The 20,165-nt window shown below is 60.8% G+C and overlaps 2 protein-coding genes across 2 annotated transcripts; both read left to right on the top strand.

The window, feature by feature from the left end:
* Positions 1-992: 992 nt before the first annotated feature.
* Positions 993-6,733, top strand: LOC112061151 (leukocyte immunoglobulin-like receptor subfamily A member 2). Its single transcript, XM_065570912.1, has 5 exons — positions 993-1,304; positions 1,418-1,453; positions 2,052-2,342; positions 4,247-4,537; positions 5,622-6,733. The coding sequence occupies exons 1-5, from the start codon at positions 1,274-1,276 to the stop codon at positions 5,750-5,752; spliced, it is 780 nt and encodes a 259-aa protein (XP_065426984.1). The 5' UTR covers positions 993-1,273; the 3' UTR covers positions 5,753-6,733.
* Positions 6,734-13,061: 6,328 nt separating this feature from the next.
* On the top strand, positions 13,062-18,354 carry LOC122173061 (proline-rich protein 36-like). The gene is made up of 4 exons (XM_065571885.1): positions 13,062-13,155; positions 13,799-14,158; positions 15,177-15,716; positions 16,056-18,354. Exons 1-4 carry the CDS (start codon positions 13,062-13,064, stop codon positions 16,904-16,906), a joined length of 1,845 nt encoding a protein of 614 aa, XP_065427957.1. The 3' UTR covers positions 16,907-18,354.
* Positions 18,355-20,165: the final 1,811 nt, after the last annotated feature.

The raw sequence follows: 20,165 nt of genomic DNA, 5'->3' as shown, positions 1-20,165 counted from the left end.
GGGGGGATGTGATTGGGGGAGGGGACGCAGGCCAGGGGGCAGAACGGGGGGCTGAGGGGGCCAATGGGTGAACGTTTGGGGTGGGGGGGTGAAGGGCAAATCAGCTGGGGAGCCAGAACTGGGGTATCTGCCAGTTTCTCTTGAGCTCTGTCCCCGTGATCTTGTCCCCTCCCCTTTCTAGGCTCCCCCCTCCCCCCATGTCCCTTTCTCAGCATCCTGAGAGGGAAACTTGGCTCAGCCCCCCTGGGCCCTGAGCTGTGCAGACCCACTGCCCTGGGGATGGGCTGGGGAAGGGACACGGGGCCTTTCACCTCCACGGGGGCGGGGCTGGCTCTAATCTGTGTCCTTTTCTCTATCCACTACAGCCCACTTCCCCAACCAGAGCCAGGGAGAGAACCCAGGAGTCCTGGCTCCCAGCCATCCATGCCCCCCAATCATTGCCCCCTCACCCCCACCAGAGCCGGGGTATATAACAGGGTAGGTGCCGGGCATCAGATTTATGCAGAGTTTCACTGGCAGTAGCAGAAACAGGAAGCGAGCGCCGGCTCTGGGCAGACTTCCCCTTTCACAGATTTATCTGCTGCTCCTTTAACAACTCAGGATCTAATTTACCCCTTCCTCTCCTGCTCATGGGAACCAGAAACCACAACCCCTGCCATCCTGTCTCTGTGCCATATCACTCAGCTAAGAACAGTGTCTGCAGCGACGGTACCTGAGAAGGAAGTTGGCCAGGTCCCTCCACCCTCATGCTCCAGGGCGGGTGCTGGGCCCAACCAGGTCAGGAAGGAACCTCTGCCCCGTTACATGGGAGAGGGTCACTCCATGGGGGGCACTGTCTGTGTGGGGTGGGAGCCCTCCTCTGCTCTGAGTTGCTGCTACAGGGAGTCTAGACGGGACCATTGGAAAAGGTCAGGGAAGCCTGGGCACCTCTTGACGCCTCCTGAGATTCACACGTTCTCAGCTGGTCCCTGGACTGGGCAGCTCCCATGTGGGGCTGGGAGGTGATGGGGCGGGGAACCAGGCAGCTGCAGGAGGGGATGTGGTTTGCTGGGCGTGGCAGGGAGTTGGCTTTGCTCTGACCGTGGTAGATCTGGGCTGGAGATTGCAGAGAAAATCAGCTGATGGGGTGGAAAGGGGCCGAGCGCATCACAGGCTTCCTGGGGCTGCAGCCCCCGGCACAGTTCCTCATTCTGCTCGCACTCGGGCCTCAGGCTCAGTGGCGCTCAGCACCGGGGTGTTGGTGGCAGCACTGAGGGTTCCCCACTTCCCTGTCATGGCGTCTGCTCTCACCGTCCTCCTCCTCGGTGAGTATCGGAGACAGCCAGGGCGTGTGCCCATGGGGGGCGGGGATCTGAGACCAGGGTGTAGGATCCAGTCACTCTGGGATTTGATCTCTAATGACCCGTCTCCTTTCCAGGCTGCTGGCTGGTCGGGCAGAGCAGAGTGTCGGGAGGTGAGTATCTGTGGGGAATGGGGCAGCTGGGGGAATTTCCGCATTAAGGACGAGCGATGTGCGTTGGGGGTGGGGGGCACAGATCCCCCAAAGGGGTGATCCTGTCAGACACGTGCTCCCTCCCACACCCAGAGGTGGGGGCTGGGACCTCGCCCCACTCATTACAGGGATGGGAACCTGTTAGAACAACTGGGGGATTTTGTAAACATGTTTTCTTGGGGGGCCTGTCCTGGGAGCCGCTTGCTCAAATGACCCAAATTTGGACCAGGAACCCCACAGCGTAGATCCCAATTCACTGCCCGACTGTGATTGGGGCAGGGCCGGGTTCTGAGCTGAGTCCCCTGGAGTCAATCCGGAATCGCCCCTGAGTGCAGCAGGGGCAGGGCTGAATTGACCCTGCATAACTAAAGGAATCAGAGACTGGAAATCTCCTTTCCCTCGTCCTGTGTCTCTTCCCGGCTGTGAGCCGCGGGGCCGGGCCTGTACCCCAGGGACAGGCGGGGGGTAAAAATCTGGAGCGACAGATGGGCAGAGGATTGAATCAGATGGATGTGGTTTGTGTCACCCCCACTTACTGCCTGTTTGTTTGTGAATCCAGAGCGATCCCTCCCCAAACCCTCCATCTCCGTCAGCCCCGGTGGGGTGATCCCCATGGGGGGAAACATCACCATCCGGTGTTGGCATCAGCACCTGGGCATGAGGTTCCAACTCTACAAGGCTGGAGATGGGAACTATCTGACTCACACAGACCCTGCTGGCTCTGAGGCTGAATTCCCCATCACCAGCGCCAGACGGGAACACGGTGGCAGCTACACCTGTCGTTATACCTACAGAGCAGGACCAGTTGCCTTCTCGGAGCCCAGCGACCCTGTACAGATCATTGTAGCAGGTGAGGGGCCCAGCCAGCACCTTGGCTCCCATCCTCACACCCAGACGGATCCCAGCAGATGGGACGTCCAGCCCAAGCACTGAAGGTTGGGTGGAGGGGGGATATCTTGGCCCCGTGGTGCTTTGGTGCCCTGGATCCCAGGGGAGACCCTGACCCTGTCTCTGCCCCGTCGCTGATGCTCCATGCTGGGGACGGGGCACAGTGACTGTGCCGGGGTCTGTCTCACGTCCCGTCTCCTCCCAGTGCAGAGCTCAGCTCCCCCAAACCCTCCATCTCCCTCAGCCCAGCGGGGGGTCACCCTGGGAGGAGCTGTGACCGTCCAGTGTCAGGGTCAGCGCCGGGGTCTGGAGTTTGTTCTGGACAAGGCTGGGGCCAGGAACGCAGCAGCGCCGGGCGGGGACTCGGCTGGGGTCAAATTTCCCATCCCCAAAGCGAGCCGGGCAGACGGAGGCAGCAACACCTGCTATCATCCCCCCGACTCGGATCCAGACCAGGCTCGGGGTCCCAGCTCTCAGCTCCACACCTAGACAGACACTTGGCCCAGCAGAGGGGACGCCCGGCCGGGGAGCGGGGATGGAGTCACTGGGGGGTTCCCCAGCTAGGGGGGAGCAGCAGCCCCTGGAGACTCGGGGCAGGGAGGCTACTTGAAAGCTGCCCCTTGTGCGTAGGAACCGTGAGTCGCTATTTAATCCTGTGATCCCATCCCCCCCGTTCTCCAGGCCCTGCCCCAGGCAGTGCCCTGGCTGGGCTCAATGAGGCAGGGGCTGCGTGAGGAGCGGTGTCTTGGTGGACACGGCGCTGGGCTGGGACCCAGAAGATCCGGCCCAGCTCCTGGCGCGGCCACAGACTCTGCGTGATGGGAGCATGTCGCGGTTTTCAAAAGTGTCCTTCATTGGAGGGGGGCTTCAATCTTGGGGGATCTCAGGCCAAGCGCCCACAACCCGAGACCCCCACAGTTAGTGGAGACCTCTCCAAACGCTGGCCTCAATAGCGCTGGATCCCTTGTGTTGGGGGAGGACGTAGGGCCCCCGCCATGATCAGGGCCCTGTTGTGCCAGGCACTGCATAAACACAGAGTGAAGAGACAGTCCCTGCCCCTGGGAGCTCACTGAGGAAAGTGAATCTGTTTGTGCCTCAGTTTCCCCCATGTAAAATGGGGGTAATGACCCCTCCCCGCCTCCCTGGGGGTGACTCCCTTCCTGTGGGGGGCTCAGGCCCTGCTAGTGAAAACCAGATATTGAGCATCGGAACCTCCCCCGCCCCCTGCTCCGCCTCTTCACTGAGGCCCTATCCCCTGCTCCTCTTCCCCCCCTTCCCCACCGTCACTCGCTGCTCTCTCCACCACCCTCCCTCTGCCCCCCTGCCAGGTGAGCCGTGCTCCAGGGGTGGGGGTAGGGGTGAGTGGGACAGGATGGGGGGGGAGAGCTGCACAGTGGGGGTGGGGGTGAGTGGGGCAGAGTAGCTCAGCTGCTCTTCCTGCCCCCTGGTGGCAGAGTCTGGGTACTGCAGGGAATGAGACAGTGTCCGGTCAGCGGCACTGCCAGGTTCCCTTTTCAACCCACTTTCCAGCTGAAAACTGGACACCAGCAACCCTGGGCCCTGCGGTGCCGGGCGCCAGAGACCAGCCCATGAGTCGCTCTGTCCGGGGCAGGCCGGACGCAGTGAATGAGGCGGGGGTCACACACGGCATATGAGGATCCCAAGCACTAGGGAGCCGCGGCTCAGTGTCTGTGGGGCTGGGAGCCCAGCTCGCAGGGCCGGGATTCTGGGTGGGGAGAGCTCTGGGATCTGGGAGAGAATCTCTGCCCAGGGGCCCCTGGATCTGTGGTGGTTGGGGCCGGCTCAGGTGGCCGGGGCTGGGTGGGTGCCCGGGTCTGGCTCTTACAACCTGTCTCCTGTGCACAGATCCCAGCTTACCCAGACCCTCCATATCTCTGAGACCCACCGGGGTCACCGTCCCAGGGGCAGACGTCACCATCCGGTGTCAGGGGCAGCACCGGTACGTGAGGTTCTTCCTGCACAAGGCTGGAGACCGGAACCCGCAGCGACACGTGGACCCTGCTGGGGCCAGGGCCGAGTTCCGCATCCCCACCGTGGGCCGGCAGCACGGAGGGAGCTACAGCTGCAGCTACCGGCACCCATCAGAGCCCTTCGTCTCCTCGCAGCCCAGCAACACCGTGCAGCTGGTGGTAGCAGGTGAGGGGCCCAGCTCCACGTCCCCGCTCCTAGCCCCACACCCAGCTGGACCCTTGGGGGCTCTGCCCTGATGAGACGCTCAGAGCCAGGCTCTGCCCTGAGCCCTGGGCCCAGCAGAGCGGCCGCCCGGCCGGGGAGTCACTGGGGGGTTCCCCAAGCCAGGGAGGAGCAGAAACTGCTGGAGATTTGGTGCTGAGGGGGGATCCCAGCCCCCAGATGGCTGTCCCTGCTCTGGGGTTGCACAGAGGGGTCAGGACCCAGTGGCTCCCTATGGTACTGGCCCCAGCCACACAAACACCCTTTCCCCCAGGGGGGGCAATTGCTGAGTCAGTGTTTCAGCCCCTCCCCACACCCCGACAGATGCTGGATCTATTCCCGCAGGGGGAACTGACCCGACCCAGCCTGGACCAGCGACGGCTCCCACCCGCCCAGGCAGTGCGGGGACAGGTACCAGGGCCAGGGGGGAATCACCATCCAACCAGCCCTGGAAGGCTCGTGCTGCCCAAGGAGCTGCAGCCGGGGTTGGGGCTGGTCGGGCGGGATGGGGGCAGTGACTCTTGGTGCATGAGCCCAGACACCAGGGGGAGGGGCAGCCCCTGCCCATCCCTCACCACCAGACCCCCAGCTCCTCCGGCACCTCCTGCCCTGTAGGTTCTTGCCTGGAAGCTACTGGGGGATCCCAGGAGAGGGACAGGATCCGGGGGGCCTGGCTATGGGGTTGGGCCCAGCTGGGTGCCTGGGCGGGGCCTGGGACTAGGGTTGCCAGGTGTCTGGTTTTTGACAGGAACATCAGATTGCAAAGGGATCCTGGTGCACCCCAAGCCCCTGCCCCAGCCCAGTGAAAATGAGCGAGTGAGTGAGGATGGGGGAGACCAAGCGATGGAGGGAGGGGGATGGAGTGAGTGGGGGGTGGGGCCTCGGGACAGGGGCAGTTCGTCCACCTGGGCAACTGCTTTGTTGGGGAAGCTGAGGCCCCAGGACCAGACCTGACGGACGGGGGGGTTGGGGGCTCCGCTCCCGGGGCAGCACCAGCTGCTGATCTCCCTATCCAAGCCACCGAGTGACTCTTCCCTTCCCCCCACAGCAGCCCCCCCGGGGCGCCCGGATTTCACCTACGCCAACATCACCCACCTGGCACTGAGCGCCGTGGTCCTGCTCGTCCTGGGGCTGATCCTGGCTGAGGCCTATTCCAGCCGCCCGAGGGGGGTGCCCTAGGTGAGGTGACCCCTTTGTCGCTCACCTCTGGATCCTTTTCCAGTTTCTCCACATCCTTTCTACACCGCGGTGACAGAACTGGACACAGCACTCCCGGCCTGCCCAGCGCCGAGCAGAGCGGTACTCTCAGCGTCCGTGACTTGCACGCTGCACCTCTGTTAATGCAGCCGAACATTGCATTTGCTTTTGTTTTGCAACGGCATCGCATTGCTGACTCATGTTGAGGGTGTGATGATCCACGACAACTCCCCGCTCCGTCTCAGGAGTGCTGCTGCCAAGCCAGTGAGCCCCCATCCTGTGCTTGTGCATTTGGTTTTTCTTCCCTAAATAAGTGCAGCACCTCTGTTGACTTTCAAACAGCTTGGAAAAGAGATGACTAAGGGGGGATACAATAAAGGTCTATAAAATCATGACTGGTGTGGAGAAACTAAATCAGGAAGTGTTGTTTACTCCTTCTCATAACACAAGAACTAGGGATCACCCAATGAAATGAATAGGCAGCAGGTTTCAAACAAACAACAGGATGCATTTCTTCACCTAACGCACAGTTAACCTGTGGAACTCCTTGCCAGAGGATGTTGTGAAGGCCAATATTATAACAGCGTTCAAAAAAAAAACTAGATAAGTTCATGGAGGGATAGGTCCATCAATGGCTATTAGCCAAGATGGACAGGGATGGTGTCCGTAGCCTCTGTTTGCCAGAAGCTGGGAATGGGCGACAGGAGATGGATCACTTGATGATTCCCTGTTCTGTTCATTCCCTCTGGGGCACCTGGCATTGCCCATTGTCGGGAGACAGGTTACTGGGCTGGATGGACTTTTGTTCTGACCCAGTCTGGCCATTCTTATGTTCTTAACTTCCTGCATCTCCCCATCTGCTGTCATGTCATAATTATCATCCGACCTCTCCATGGCCTGGCACCACCCCCTGTAATTTTGCACATCTCTCAATATTTCAATGGATAAAAATAGAGAAAAATGCTTAAAACACATCATTTTGTGCCACTCTGGCCCTTTCACTCAACGCAAATCTCTCGTAGGGGGTCTGGAACCCCGGCCCTGGCCCCTCTCAGCACCTCTCCAGCAGCGCAACAGGGGAAATGCCTGAAAATAAACCCTGCTGTGACCTGTGGGGATTATTAAGCAAGAAGTCAAGTGCTGCCGAGCGCCGAGGGGCTGGACATGCCCGGCTGGCCCGTGCGTCAGAACAGCCCCGGCTGGGGGCACCCACCGCTTTCCAGTCGGGTCGGTGCCGGGAGCACGCAGGGAGCTCACCTGGGACGGGACCAGCTGCGAAGTACCAGGGCCCGGCCTCCTTCCCATCACCTGAGCGCTGGGGAGTGTGTCATGCTGCCCTGGGCAGGGGGCAGCCAGCAGGGGGCAGGACACACACACACACACACACACACCAGCAGGGGGCAGGACACACACACACACACACCACCAGGGGGCAAGGCTGGATGGACACATGCACGCGGGTTCCCAGGGGAGGAACCAGCTGTACTCACTGCTGTACTCAGCTGCCCTAGTGGGGCAGCCCCCCCTGCAGGAACCCCCCACCCACATCACTGCCCAGCCGGGGGGCCGGCTCCGACTGGGGCTGCCCTGGGGGAGGGACAGGGGAAAGGGATCCCCCCGAAGCCCCCTCAGCAGTGACCCAGATTCACACAGGGCCCCATTGTGCCAGGCTGGCAGTGGGACCCCCGTGGGCCATGTGGGGCGGGGCCATGGGAACAGGACACAGACAGAGCCCTGCAAAGACCCTGGCCAGAGGGTAAGGGGGTGGGGCGCAGCCTCTGTTTGCTGGGAGGACGACAGGATACTGGGCTAGATGGACCTTTGGTCTGACCCAGGCTGGCCATTTGTATGTGTTAGGTGTGGTCAGAACTACAGTATCAAAGAGGGCAGACCCAAGGGAAACCCCAGCAGGAACCATCCCACTAGCGATGCTTGTCTATTGAGAGGTCCATCGGAGCCGAGAACACCGGTGGGGATGTGAAGATGGCCACGGCTGTAATTGTCGCACAGGTTTTTGTAGGATTTCTCTCCGCAGGAGTAATTGGAACTTTGCTTAGGACTGGGGCCAGCACTGATGGCCAGGGGAGAGCGCCTGTGACGAACTGGGCCTGTTCTTACTGTGGTGTGTGAATGCTGATGGGAGTGTGGCTAGGATGGTCTGCATCGGGGGATGGGAGTCTGCCCGAGGGAACATACCTGAGCGTGTAACATGAGAACCCAGGAAGGGGTTGGAGGCCAGGTGACTCCGGGGCCCGGGAAACTGAACAAAGGCGGTGGGAGGGGTCGCTGAAGGAGGATGGGGGAAGCAGGCTGGAGAGATGGCTGGGAGGCAGAGATGGCTCTGACCTCCCAAGGGGGGCTGGGCTGGGATGGCCGGGGACCCCAAGATGGACCTAACTGAGGGGGTCCCTGTTGTCTGTGCCTGCAAGACCTGTCTTGGACTGTATTCCTGTCATCCAAATAAACCTTCTGCTTTACTGGCTGGGTGAGAGTCATGGTGAATCGCAGGAAGCCGGGGGTGCAGGGCCCTGAGTCCCCCAATACTCCGTGACAACTGGTGGCAGCGGTGGGATCTACTGCACCCCGTGGACGGCGCTTCCTGCAGTAAGTGACTGGGGAGCAGTAAAACGAAGGGGGATTGACGGGGACCAGGCGTGCTGAGAGTGAGAGAGAGACGGTTATTACCCCTGGGAGTGTGTGACCAGCGAGAAGGACTTTTGCAGTAACAGGGTCCCCCGGGGGGATCGCAGCGAGTGGTCCCAGGGGCGGAGGAGTCTGCAGCTCGACCCTGGCAGAGAGGTGGTGACCTCGAGAAGGGCTGGCACACTAGGGGGCCCCCTGGGAACTGTGGGGAGCTGTGAGCACACAGGCCGGTGAGTGGCCAGCAGGAAGATGTATGCCAAGCGGCTTAAGAGCGACCTGGTGGAGCTGTGCAAGCAGAGGGGGCTGTGCATTGGGAGGCTCACCAAAGAACAGCTCATTGCCCGGCTGGAGGCGGAAGATCGCGCGAATGAACTGATCCCTGTGCCTCAGGGAAGCAGCCGGGCAAATGCAGCGCAGGCACCAGTGTCTGTCCCAGCTGGGAGTGGTCAGCCGGCTGCTGAGGGCTTCCCGAGACCCCTCCTTCCTATGCCTAGGGGAAGGGTGGGGAGGAGCCCAGCAAATACCGAAGGCGCCGTGACCCCCCCAGCCAGCAGGGGACCCTCCCGGCGAAGCTCGCCGGCCAGCAGAGGATCCTCCCGGCGACGTTCGGCATCCGTGGAGCGGAATTGGCTGGAATGGGAGAAAGAGCTAAAACTGAGAGAGCTGGAGGATCGTGAACAACAGAGACAGCATGAACGGGAGGAGAAAGAGAGACAGAGACAGGAGAATGAGAGACAGCGTCAGCATGAACTGGAACTGGCAAGATTGAAGGGCAGCGAACCCCCGGCTGCGGTGAGTGAGGGGGGACCCAGGACTGCACGGAGCTTTGAGAAGTGCATCCTGGCCCCACGCAAGGAGGGGGAGGACATGGATGACTTCCTGGAGGCCTTTGAGACGGCCTGCGAGCTGCACCGGGTTGATCCCGCGGACAGACTCCGGGTCCTTACCCCCTTACTGGACCCCAAATCCGTGGCATTGTACCGCCAACTGGGAGAGGCAGAGAAAGGGGACTACGAACTATTCAAAAAGGCCCTGCTACGTGAGTTTGGGCTGACTCCTGAAATGTACCGGGAAAGGTTCCGGAGTCAAGATAAAACCCCTGAGATCTCATATCTGCAACTAGCCGTCCGCATGGAAAGATACGCCAGCAAGTGGGCTGGTGGGGCCCAGACGAAGGAGGACCTGATTAAACTGCTGGTACTGGAGCAACTGTATGAGCGGTGCCCATCCGACCTGAGGCTGTGGTTGGTGGACAGAAAGCCAGAGAACCTGCGACATGCAGGCCGGCTGGCCGATGAGTTTGTAAAGAGCCGGTCAGGAGATAGAAGGGAGGAGTCCCAAAGGAACAGTCCCACCACAACGCAGAGAGGGAGTCACCATGGGACCTCCCCGTGGGAAAATACAGAAAAACCCCATCAGAGGGGAACATCCGGCGTCAGGACCATCCGACCCACCCGGGGGGACCCATGGGACATGGGCTGCTACCACTGTGGCCAAAAGGGCCACATACGGGCCCAGTGCCCTAGGCTCAGGGACAGACTGAGCAGACCGAACCCACAGAGGGTTGACTGGGTAGAGACCCAGCCCGGCGAAAGGCAGCATTCCCAGGGAAGGGGGGCTGGCAGAGTACCACCTGCTAAGGAGGGAGGAGAGCTCCAGGCCAGCTCCTCTAGGGGGCTGGATGCCCCAGACTCAGGGTTTTTGGTTTATACGGTGGGCGCGGGGCTGTCCCTCCGGAGAGAGTACCTTGTTCCCCTGGAGGTGGATGGGAGGAAGGTCAATGGATACTGGGATACGGGCGCAGAGGTGACGCTGGCCCGGCCCGAGGTGGTGGCCCCAGATCAGGTGGTGCCCAACACCTACCTGACCCTGACGGGGGTGGGCGGAACACCAGTCAAAGTGCCCGTGGCAAGGGTACACCTGAAGTGGGGGGCCAAGGAGGGCCCCAAGGATGTGGGGGTACACCCGTATTTGCCCACTGAGGTATTGATGGGGGGGGGACCTGGAGAACTGGCCAAGCAACCCCCAAAAGGCACTGGTTGTGACCCGCAGTCAGAGCCGGCGAGGGGCACTGCGCCCTGGCCTTGGGGGGGTGCCTTGCCTGAGGCGCAGGACCCTAACCTGGTGGGGAGGGAACGCCCAGGGACACGGCTCAGGGAGGCTGCAGCTTCAGACCCAGCGGGCGAGAAAGAGCAGATGGCCATCCCTGTCCCAGCGGCTGAGTTCCAGGCCGAGTTGCAGAGAGATCCCTCCTTGCGGAAGATAAGGGACCTGGCCGACCTCAATGCGGTACAGACCATGGGACGAGGTGGCCGGAAAAGGTTCCTGTGGGAGAAGGGGTTCCTGTACCGAGAATGGGCTCCCCCAGGGAAAATGGAGTCAGGGGGGATCAGGAGGCAGCTGGTGGTACCCCAGAAGTATCGCCGCCAGCTGCTGTGCCGGGCCCATGATATTCCCCTCTCAGGGCACCAGGGAATCTGGCGTACCCAGCAGAGGCTGCTACGGAGCTTTTACTGGCCTGGGGTCTTTGTTACTGTCCGACAGTACTGCAGATCCTGTGACCCCTGTCAGAGGGGGAGGAAGGCCCGGGACAAGGGGAAAACAGCTTTAGGACCCTTGCCCAGCATAGAGGATCCTTTCCGGAGGGTGGCCAAGGTTAAAAGGGCGGCTCTGAACCAAGAGAGCCCAAAGCACAGACCTCCAGACTGGAGCGCTGGGAGAAGACCACAGCCCAGTTGGAGCCCCAGAGGTGTGGGGGTGGGAAAAGGGCACAGGCCACATAAACCTTCCCACATGCGAACTGCGAGTGCCATCAAGCACCCCGACCTAAGGGGGGGCGTGAAACTGGAGGGGCCTGGTGTAATTCTCACCAAGGAATGGGAGGGATGCGGGGGCATCCATGGGAACGGGGGTAGGTTCGAACTTCCCCAGGTCACTGGCTAAAGTGACCCCGCTCAGTTCGGTCTCGAAGGGGGGAGATGTGACGAACTGGGCCTGTTCTCACTGTGGTCTGTGAATGCTGATGGGAGTGTGGCTAGGATGGTCTGCATCGGGGGATGGGAGTCTGCCCCAGGGAACATACCTGAGCTTGTAACATGAGAACCCAGGAAGGGGTTGGAGGCCAGGTGACTCCGGGGCCCGGGGAAACTGAACAAAGGCGGTGGGAGGGGTCGCTGAAGGAGGGTGGGGGAAGCAGGCTGGAGAGATGGCTGGGAGGCAGAGATGGCTCTGACCTCCCAAGGGGGGCTGGGCTGGGATGGCCGGGGACCCCAAGATGGACCTAACTGAGGGGGTCCCTGTTGTCTGTGCCTGCAAGACCTGTCTTGGACTGTATTCCTGTCATCCAAATAAACCTTCTGCTTTACTGGCTGGCTGAGAGTCATGGTGAATCGCAGGAAGCCGGGGGTGCAGGGCCCTGAGTCCCCCAATACTCCGTGACAGCGCCCCCTAGTGACCTCTGCCCCACTCCCTGCAGCACAGCGCCCCCTAGCAGTGCACTGGGGTATCAGGGCCAGCGCTGACTGTCTGGGGAGAGCACCCCTCTATTGAGCCCCTCCTCCTGCTCCCTACAGCATAGCACCCCCTAGTGCAGTAGTGGGCCCTAATGGGTTAGAACAGGTGGGCTAGGATCCAGGACTCCTGGGTTCTATCCCTGGCTCTGGGAAGGGAGTGGGGTTTAGTGGTTAGAACAGGGGGGGCTAGGAGCCAGGACTCCTGGGTTCTATCCCTGGGAGGGGAGTGGGGTCTAGTGGTTACAGCAAGTGGGATGCTGGAAGCCAGGACTCCTGGGTTCTATTTTGAAGGCTGGGCACCCCACCCCCCCTTTTCCTCTCAGCAGCTAGTTCCCAACCTCCCAGGGCACCTTTGCACCCGGGCGCTTGCCAATTCTGACTGGTATCAGGGAGGGGCAGCGTGGGTGGGTGTGACCCAGCAATCTGGGCACAAGGTGTGCATGGGCTGGGGGTTGCAGGGGGCTGGACAGGGAGCTATTGGCGGGAGGGAGGGAGCATGGGTGGGGGGCGCACCGTGCCTGAACTGGACAGGAAAGGACAGGCTGGATGAGGAGCAAGGGGGCACTGGCTGCCACGGGGGGATGCCATGCCCGGCCACCTGGGTTCGTTTCCTACCCCTCTACCTTTGCCCCTGTAAAGATTGTGATACAGATGGACCAATCTAGGTGCCGAAGGGTGGGGGGTATCTTGGGTTACCTGAGGATGGGGAATTAACTGGAGGGGATGGTCCTGCCCCCCCCCCCCCATGAGGGGAAATAGACAGCCAAGGCACCGTGCAGTACGGACCAGGGTGGGTGGCTCACTAGAGGGACCTAAATCTAGGCGGGCTGAGCAGAGAGGTAACATGACTTGCCCAAAACATTGGCAGAGAATAAAACCCCGGAGTCCTGGCTCCCAGCCCCCCCCCACCTCCAAAACCACTAGCCCTCACTCCCCTCCTAGAGCTGCGGATATAATCCAGGTGTCCTGACTCCCAGCCCCTCACCCCCCGACCGCTGTAACCACTAGACCCCACTCCCCTCCCAGAGCCGGGGACAGAACCCTGAAGTCCTGGCTCCCAGCCCCTACTTTGCAGTTTTGTGACAGCGTCCAAAGGGTTAACAGCAGCCCAGCCTGAGCCGGGAGGGGGCGGGGCGATGAACCTAGGCTATAAAGGGCCCCACGGGAGCGCTCACCTGCTTCCCGTAAACTGCGGGCTCTCGGAGGACTTCCAGCCGGAGGCTATGGCAGGTGAAACCGGGGAGCCAGGACGCCTGGGTTCTATCCCCGGCTCTGGGAGGGGAGTGGGGTCTAGTGGTTAGAGTGGGGGGGCGGGGCTGGGAGCCAGCAGGACTCCTGGGTTCTATCCCTGGCTCTGGGAGGGGAGTGGGGTCTAGTGGTTAGAGCGGGGGGCGGGGGCTGGGAGCCAGCAGGACTCCTGGGTTCTATCCCTGGCTCTGGGAGGGGAGTGGGGTCTAGTGGTTAGAGCGGGGGGCGGGGGCTGGGAGCCAGCAGGACTCCTGGGTTCTATCCCCGGCTCTGGGAGGGGAGTGGGGTCTAGTGGTTAGAGCGGGGGGGGGGGCTGGGAGCCAGGATGCCTGGGTTCCATGCCCAGCTCTGGGAGGGGAGTGGGGCCCAGTGGCTCTGGGGAGGGGGGCTGCCCCCCCCCCAGTTGTCCACTGCTGATGAGACCCTTAGTCCTGACCTGCAGTCCCACTGTGTGCAGGGAATTTCTCTCCCACTTTGGAGCAGGGGCCCATCTACCCTGGTACCCTGGCTGTGCCCAGGCCCACCCCTCTGCTGTTCTGTGGGCGAGTCCCCCTGGTGGCCAGTGAAGGGTAAAGTCTCCCACCTGGTGCCCTTTGAGCCCCCCAAGAGCTGTTTCTCCTTCCAGCTGTTGCGGGGGGGGGACTGGATCCCGGCTCGCAGCTGACCCTCCAGGGGGCCGTGCTGGGGCTACTGTTGAGCCACCCAGGGGGTGTCCCCCTGTGGGATTTCGGGAGGCTCTTCCACCAGCACCATGGCCGGCACCTGGATCTGCCCCGGCACGGCTACCGCTCACTGCACCACCTGCTGGGTGACATGAAGGAGCTGGTGGTCCTGGACGAGGAGGGCAAGGAACCGTGGGTCCGGTGCCGGCGCCCAGTCTGCGACCTGCTGCCGGAGGCCAAGCCCCCCAAGAGACGCATCCGTCACCCCCAGATCCACAAGGAGGCGCCACCCAAACGGCAGCAGGCAGAGGCTCCTAAATCAGGTATAGTCATGGGGTGTAGGGGGCTGCCCCCTACTGGGGGAAATGGGAATTGCATGTGGTGGCTGTGTGTCCCTAACCCTTCCCTTTATTGGGGTAGCGAGCGCTACAGGTGTTGTCTACACTACCAGGCGCAACAGTGATTTTCAGGACAGGTCTATGTCAGGACTCCTGGGTCCTCTCCCTGGCTCAGGGAAGGGTGTGGGTGTCTAATGGTTAGAGCGGGGGAGGGGAGAGGGCAGGACTCCTGGGTTCCATCCCCAGCTCTAGGAGGGGGGTGGGGGTCTAGTGGTCAGAACAGGGCTCTGGTCCCAGTTCTGCCATCTACCTCTGGCAAATTCTCTCCCTCTCCCCCTTGAAAATAGCAGAATAACTCTTGCCTACAGATTGCGAAACTTAACCACAGCTCTCCCTTTGATGCCTTCTGGCAGGGGGGCACAGTCCAGCCCTGCGAATGCAGCTGCCTCTGGGGTGGAGCGCGTCAGCTTGCTGTAACAAGGCAAGCTATATGGTCCTGCCTCTGCTTTGGGGCAGGTGAAATCAATGATGGGGAGCCCGGGGGTACCCTGAATGACCAACGGGCCTCATGTAAACAGGGCTGGGACAGAGGAGGCAGCAAAGGGGGTGCAGGAAACCCCCCGCCTTAAATGCGGACGCCAGGTCCCAGGGAGTGACTGTGCCTGGGGAAGCGAACCTGGACACCCCCTCCCCCCACCCCTGATTCTTTGCCCAAGTCTCTAGCGATGGAGCTGAAAGACCCAGGCTTGTGCTATGGGGCCCAGCTGCCCCTAGGGGGAGCCCCGGCTCAGTGCAAAATCTGCGCTGGCTTACGACAGCTCCCGGGCAGAGCCAGTGCATTGCAAAACCCATGACAATGTGGCAGCCCCCGAAGCCCAACCGCTGATCGCCCAGCGGGGTCCGGCTCCATGCGACCGGCGCCCCCTAGAGGGGCTCGTGCATCCTACCGGGGATGGCGACGGGCGGCGTCTCACCGGGAATCTCTTCTCTCCTCTCCCTCCAGCTCCCAGGCCTTGGAACTCCTGCCACCACCTGGCTGCCCCCCTGGGCCACCCGCCGGCCGGATCTGCCCCCGGGCACCAAGCCAACGCCTGGCTGCCCCGAGCTGTCTCGCTGAGCCACTTCCCCAGCTCCCGCCTTCCTGTGGCCGCCCCCCGGCAGCCGCCCCTGCTGACCTTCGCCAACCAGCCACTGGGCCTGGATGCGTACCGGGGGGCTGCCCTGAATAGCCCCGCGCTGGCCCCCAGCCGGCTGCCCCGTCCCGCCCGCCCGGCCAGCCCCCTGCTGGACCCCCCCGTGGCCGAGCGGGCCGAGCTGGAGCAGAATGTGGCGAGGGTCCTGCGGGGCCACCCCGGGGGCATCTCCCTCTTCCGCTTCCGCCAGGCCTACGGCGCCGCCTACAGTCACCCCTTCCCCCTGGACAGCTCGGCCTCGGTGAAGGAGCAGCTGGCAGCCATGCCGGGGGCGGTCAGGGTGGAGGGCTGGGGGGTGCAGACGATGCTCTTCCCGGTCTGCCCCCAGGAGCTCCCCAGCGAGGAGACTGGTACGTGCTGGGCGTCAGGGGTGAGTGGGGGGTGAAAGACCGTCCCAGGGATCGAACCTGGGGAGCGAGGGCCTCTGCGGCTTGAGCTGTGAGACCGTGGGTCAGGCTGGGCCTGAGTGGGATCGAGCTAAGCAGGGCCAGGCTGGGTCACTGCCAGGGGCGCTGGGTTCCGGGGAGTGGGGCGGGGCTCAGCAGGGGATGGGGGCTCAGCAGGGGGCGCTGTGCTGCAGGGAGCGGGGCGGGGGCTCAGCATGGGGTTGGGGGCTCAGTGGGGGGCGCTTTCTCCCTCTCTAAGCTTCCCAGTCACTGAGTGAATTCCCTTCTCTCCTGTCTGTTTAGGTCTCTCCCCATCTCTGCCAGAGGCAGTCGTCGCTCCTGCCAGCCCCGATGTGGCGCTGGCCGCCCCAGCTGTGATCTGTCCATCTCCTCCCATCTCTGCCAGCTCCCCAGAGGCCACCCTGGCTCCTGCAGACCCAGAGCAGCCCCCTGTTCTTTGCAGCCCTCCTCCAGGGCACAGGATGGCACCGGGGTCCCCAGCTGAGCTCCCCGTATCCCCCGCTGTCTCAGCAGCCCCCTGGTCACCAGAGATGAGATGGGAGCATGAATCCATGGGGCCCATCACTGAAGAGACAGACATCATGGAGGGCATCGCCACAGCTACACCAGCTGCTGGCACTGTGCCATATGACCTGGGGGCCGAGCTCTCCCTGCCGAGCTCTCCTCTGGCATCTTCTGTATCCCTGTCCCCTGCAGGTTCCCCCTGTGGTCCCACCCCACCGCTGAGCCTGGACCATGTGGTTGCCACGGATGCTGTCCTCTACGGCCTTAACTCTGCCCCCACCTCTGCAAGCTGTCCCAGCCCAGAGCCGTCCTTTTCCCCAGCTTTGCCAGGACCCATGTCTGGTGTCCATCCTCTGATGGCCGTGCTCTCCCCTGAGCCAGCCTGGTCCCCCATCCAAGACATCCCTGGTGCCGCAGATTTCCCCAGGGAGAGACCACCCTTCAGGCCCCTGCCTCTGGGTGAGCCCAGCTTGGCATCCCCCTACAAACATCGAGAGGACGGGGGGGCACCATGGGCGGCCATCAAGCCAGAGCCTCGTCTGCCCCGTATCTCCCCACCCCACCCCCCACCTATGGGGAGTAAGAGGAAGCCACCCAAGCACAAACCTGACCAGTGTGTCCTCCTGTGAGGTGGGCATTGTGAGTTGACCATGTCTGTGTGAAATTGGCGTGGAGGGGTGTGTGTGAAATTGACATGGGTGGGGACAACACAATAGGCTAGGTCAGGCTGGATAGGAGGGAGATTGTAGGACAAGCACCCACGTGTTAGAAAAGCATCTCTCCTGCTAGGGGAGAGGGAGCCGGATTCTGCCCCGGCTTCCGCATCGCCAGCTGAGAGCGGATCTGGAGCAGGCGGGGAAGGGGAAATGGTGAGGAGAAGGGGCCCAGGGGTTGATGTGGGGTTGGGTGGAGTCTTCATGATGTCAGCGGGCCAGTTTGAATGTAGGTGGATGGCCCATATCCTTGCAGCACCCCAGTGTGGGGCTGGATTGGCTCCAGTGCCCCCTAGAGGTGGAAGGCAGCTGTCTCCAAGTGAGGCAGCCAGTTCCCTCCCAGTAGCACTGGTCTGACTGAGAGGTGGATTCACTAGCAGAAAGTACATAGAAACATTTACTCCTTCCCTTAAAGCTGGGGTCTTTCTGGGATTCAGCCATCTGGGATGGATCCAGAACCCACCCTCTTTTTTAGTAGGGGCTGGGGCAGATCTAGAACCCACCCCAGCATGGTGGGAAAACTGGAACCTTCTCCACCAGTTGGGGGAATCTGTTGAATCTAGAACTCGCTTGGTTTGGGAAAGGAGGGTCTAGAACCCATTCCACGTGGTGAGGGAGGGCTGGGAATCTAGAACCGGCTAGATTGTGGTGTGGGGCATCTGGAACACACTCCATTTGGTCAGGACATGGTGGGATCTAGAACCTGTCCCACTTTGATGAATCTAGAACCCCCTCAGTTATGTGGAGGCCTGAGGAATGTAGCACTGATTCTGGTGGAGAATCTAGAGTGTGCTCCATTTTGTTGTGGGCTGGGGAATCTAGAACCCCCTCCATTCTCTGGGGATCTAGCCCCCACCCTGTTTTGGTGGGGGCATGCACATGCCCAGTGTTATGGGGGGCTGGCGGGAGAGGGTCTGTGGCCACTCCGGAGCCATATCATTGCCCTGAGCAAAGAAAAAATGTTATTTAAATATTTATTTTCGCACCCCTCTGGGGGAATCCTCTCATATTTTATTTAATGAATCTCCAGCTGTTCTCTCAATAAAATTTGCTTCCTGAATGATCTGCTCCTTTCTGCAGCATTTTTCCCATCACAGAGGGGAAAATCCATGAGCTGGTGGGGAAATCGCCTCTTAAAGGTGCTAGAGCAGAGTGACCCTTGGCTTGCAGAACCTAGAACCCAGCAAGGCTAAGTCATCACTGCAGGCTCCTTCACGTAGCCCGCTGGGGCAGCGTGTGCTGCAGGGAGATGACTGGGTTGACTCAGTACCGAGTTCCCTCGAGCAACTTCTCCAACTAAGGGAGACGCCGGCTGCTTCAGAGATAGTTGAGTGCCAAATGGTGTGAGAAGTGGGATCCTCATCCATCAAGCTCGTTCTCAGCCTGGCTCTAAGGTGACGTCTACACAGCAAGCAGCTGCAAGTCTCACAGCCTGGGTTTGTTTTTGTTTGCTGGTGCAGCCATTTTTTCTCTCATCGTGGAGTGGGGCAGGGAATGCATGACGTGATGGAAAACCCTGCTCTTTAGAGCAGCCGCCCCAGGCTTAGGGGATTGAGACAAGTGGTTTGTAACCTCCAATCCGCAGCCCCCTGGTGGTTCCCAGACTCTGCCTAAGATTTCCCAAGGGGTCAGCTTCTCTATTTGACATCTTCTTAGGGGTCTGCAAATTTAAAAAGCTCAAAATCCCTGCTCTGGAACCTAGCAGGGCAAAGTCACTTGGCCTAAACTACAATTTTCTGAGCTACCAGGGAACTAACTCTCCCCCGATCGTTGTCCCAGATCTAATCAGAAATTAGTGTGAGGTTCAGATGGGGAAGGTTTTGTATAGAATCATACAATATCAGGGTTGGAAGAGACCTCAGGAGATCATCTAGTCCAACCCCCTGCTCAAAGCAGGACCAATCCCCAAACAGCTTTTTGCCCCAGATCCCTAAATGGCCCCCCTCAAGGATTGAGCTCACAACCCTGGGTTTAGCAGGCCAATGCTCAAACCACTGAGCTATCCCTTCCCCCTTAGATCTGTTCGTTGGGGTGGTGCAGTCCATGGGATGTTCAGATTTTTGGACCTATCAATGACTGTCCGACCGCTCTTTAACACCCAGGGGCCTGGACAGTCTGTTGTGTATGTGGCCTGAATGCCGTTCTCCATCTTTAATGCAAGGGGGAAAACCCAACCACGTTGGCACTCTGGGATCATCTGAGCCGGTACAGGCAGCATCTTAGCTGGGTTGGGTGTAGCTGTGGCAGCGGGAGTTGGGGAGGGGGGCGAAATACACCCGGTAGGAAGGCGTAACCATCTGTCCCAGCTTTCAGTGACTGCCGGACTCCTGGTAGTCTCTGGTTCCTTTGGAACGGGCTGGCTGAAAGTGAACTGAGCAGGGTGTAGTGAAATCGAGGGGAAATAAAAATCTGCCAGCTGGTGAGAGTCTCCAGCTGTAAGTGCCTACGCAGGGCCTGGCCGTTTCACAAGATTTAGCAGACAAAGGTCCAACAAGGTAGAGGCTGAAGCCAGACAAATCTTCTATGAACTGTTCAAATTCTTTTTTTGAACTCAGTTGTCCTATTGGCCTTCACAGCATCCTCTGGCAGTGAGTTCCACAGGTTAACTAGGAGCAGGGGGAGAGTGCCCTAAAAAAGGCAGGGGCCTCAGTGCCAGAACTGTGCCTCAACCTCCACACCACACCACCCCTTCTCCCCAAGGCCCTGCCCCTTCCCCTGAGGCCCTGCCCCTGTGCCACCTCTTCCCCCCAAGACTCCACCCCCCATTTGCTCCTCTCTGCCCCCTCCCCCTGTCGCTCACCCTCAAAAACTGGGAGGCCCGTGGCCCCCTGTCACCCCCTGTTCCGGCACCCTGAGGTTAACTGGGAGTTGGATGAAGAATCTCTTCCTTAGGTTCATTTTTAAACCTGCTGCCTGTCCATTTCATCGGCTGGCCCCTGGGTGGTGTGTGATGTGAGAGGTAAATAACACTTCCCTGGTCCCTTTCACCACCCCCATCACAATCATTTTTAACAGGGAGGGGAATGAACTGGTGGATCAGTATAGCCGGAGCTGGGGTGGATTCTCGGTGGCTGGCCATTTGCAAATCAAGACGGGCTGGTCTGGCGAAAAGATCGGCTCTGCTTCAACCAGGAATGAATTCAGGGCGGCTGTGAGGCTGGGCAGGGAACCTTGC

The sequence above is a fragment of the Chrysemys picta genome, chromosome 17 (assembly GCF_011386835.1).
Source record: "Chrysemys picta bellii isolate R12L10 chromosome 17, ASM1138683v2, whole genome shotgun sequence".
Classification (NCBI taxonomy): domain Eukaryota; kingdom Metazoa; phylum Chordata; order Testudines; family Emydidae; genus Chrysemys; species Chrysemys picta.
The sequence above is the reverse complement of the archived record's forward strand: the minus strand, read 5'-3'. Positions and strand labels throughout refer to the sequence as shown.

Bases quoted from the DNA above. Each gene is read 5' to 3' on its own strand.
- LOC112061151 (XM_065570912.1), top strand. From the start codon at position 1,274: ATGGCGTCTGCTCTCACCGTCCTCCTCCTCG. The intron at 2,343-4,246 runs GTGAGGGGCCCA...TCCTGTGCACAG, and splicing joins TGTACAGATCATTGTAGCAG to ATCCCAGCTTACCCAGACCC. The intron at 4,538-5,621 runs GTGAGGGGCCCA...TTCCCCCCACAG, and splicing joins CGTGCAGCTGGTGGTAGCAG to CAGCCCCCCCGGGGCGCCCG.
- LOC122173061 (XM_065571885.1), top strand. From the start codon at position 13,062: ATGAACCTAGGCTATAAAGGGCCCCACGGGAGCGCTCACCTGCTTCCC. The intron at 13,156-13,798 runs GTGAAACCGGGG...TTCTCCTTCCAG, and splicing joins CCAGCCGGAGGCTATGGCAG to CTGTTGCGGGGGGGGGACTG. The intron at 15,717-16,055 runs GTACGTGCTGGG...CTGTCTGTTTAG, and splicing joins GCTCCCCAGCGAGGAGACTG to GTCTCTCCCCATCTCTGCCA.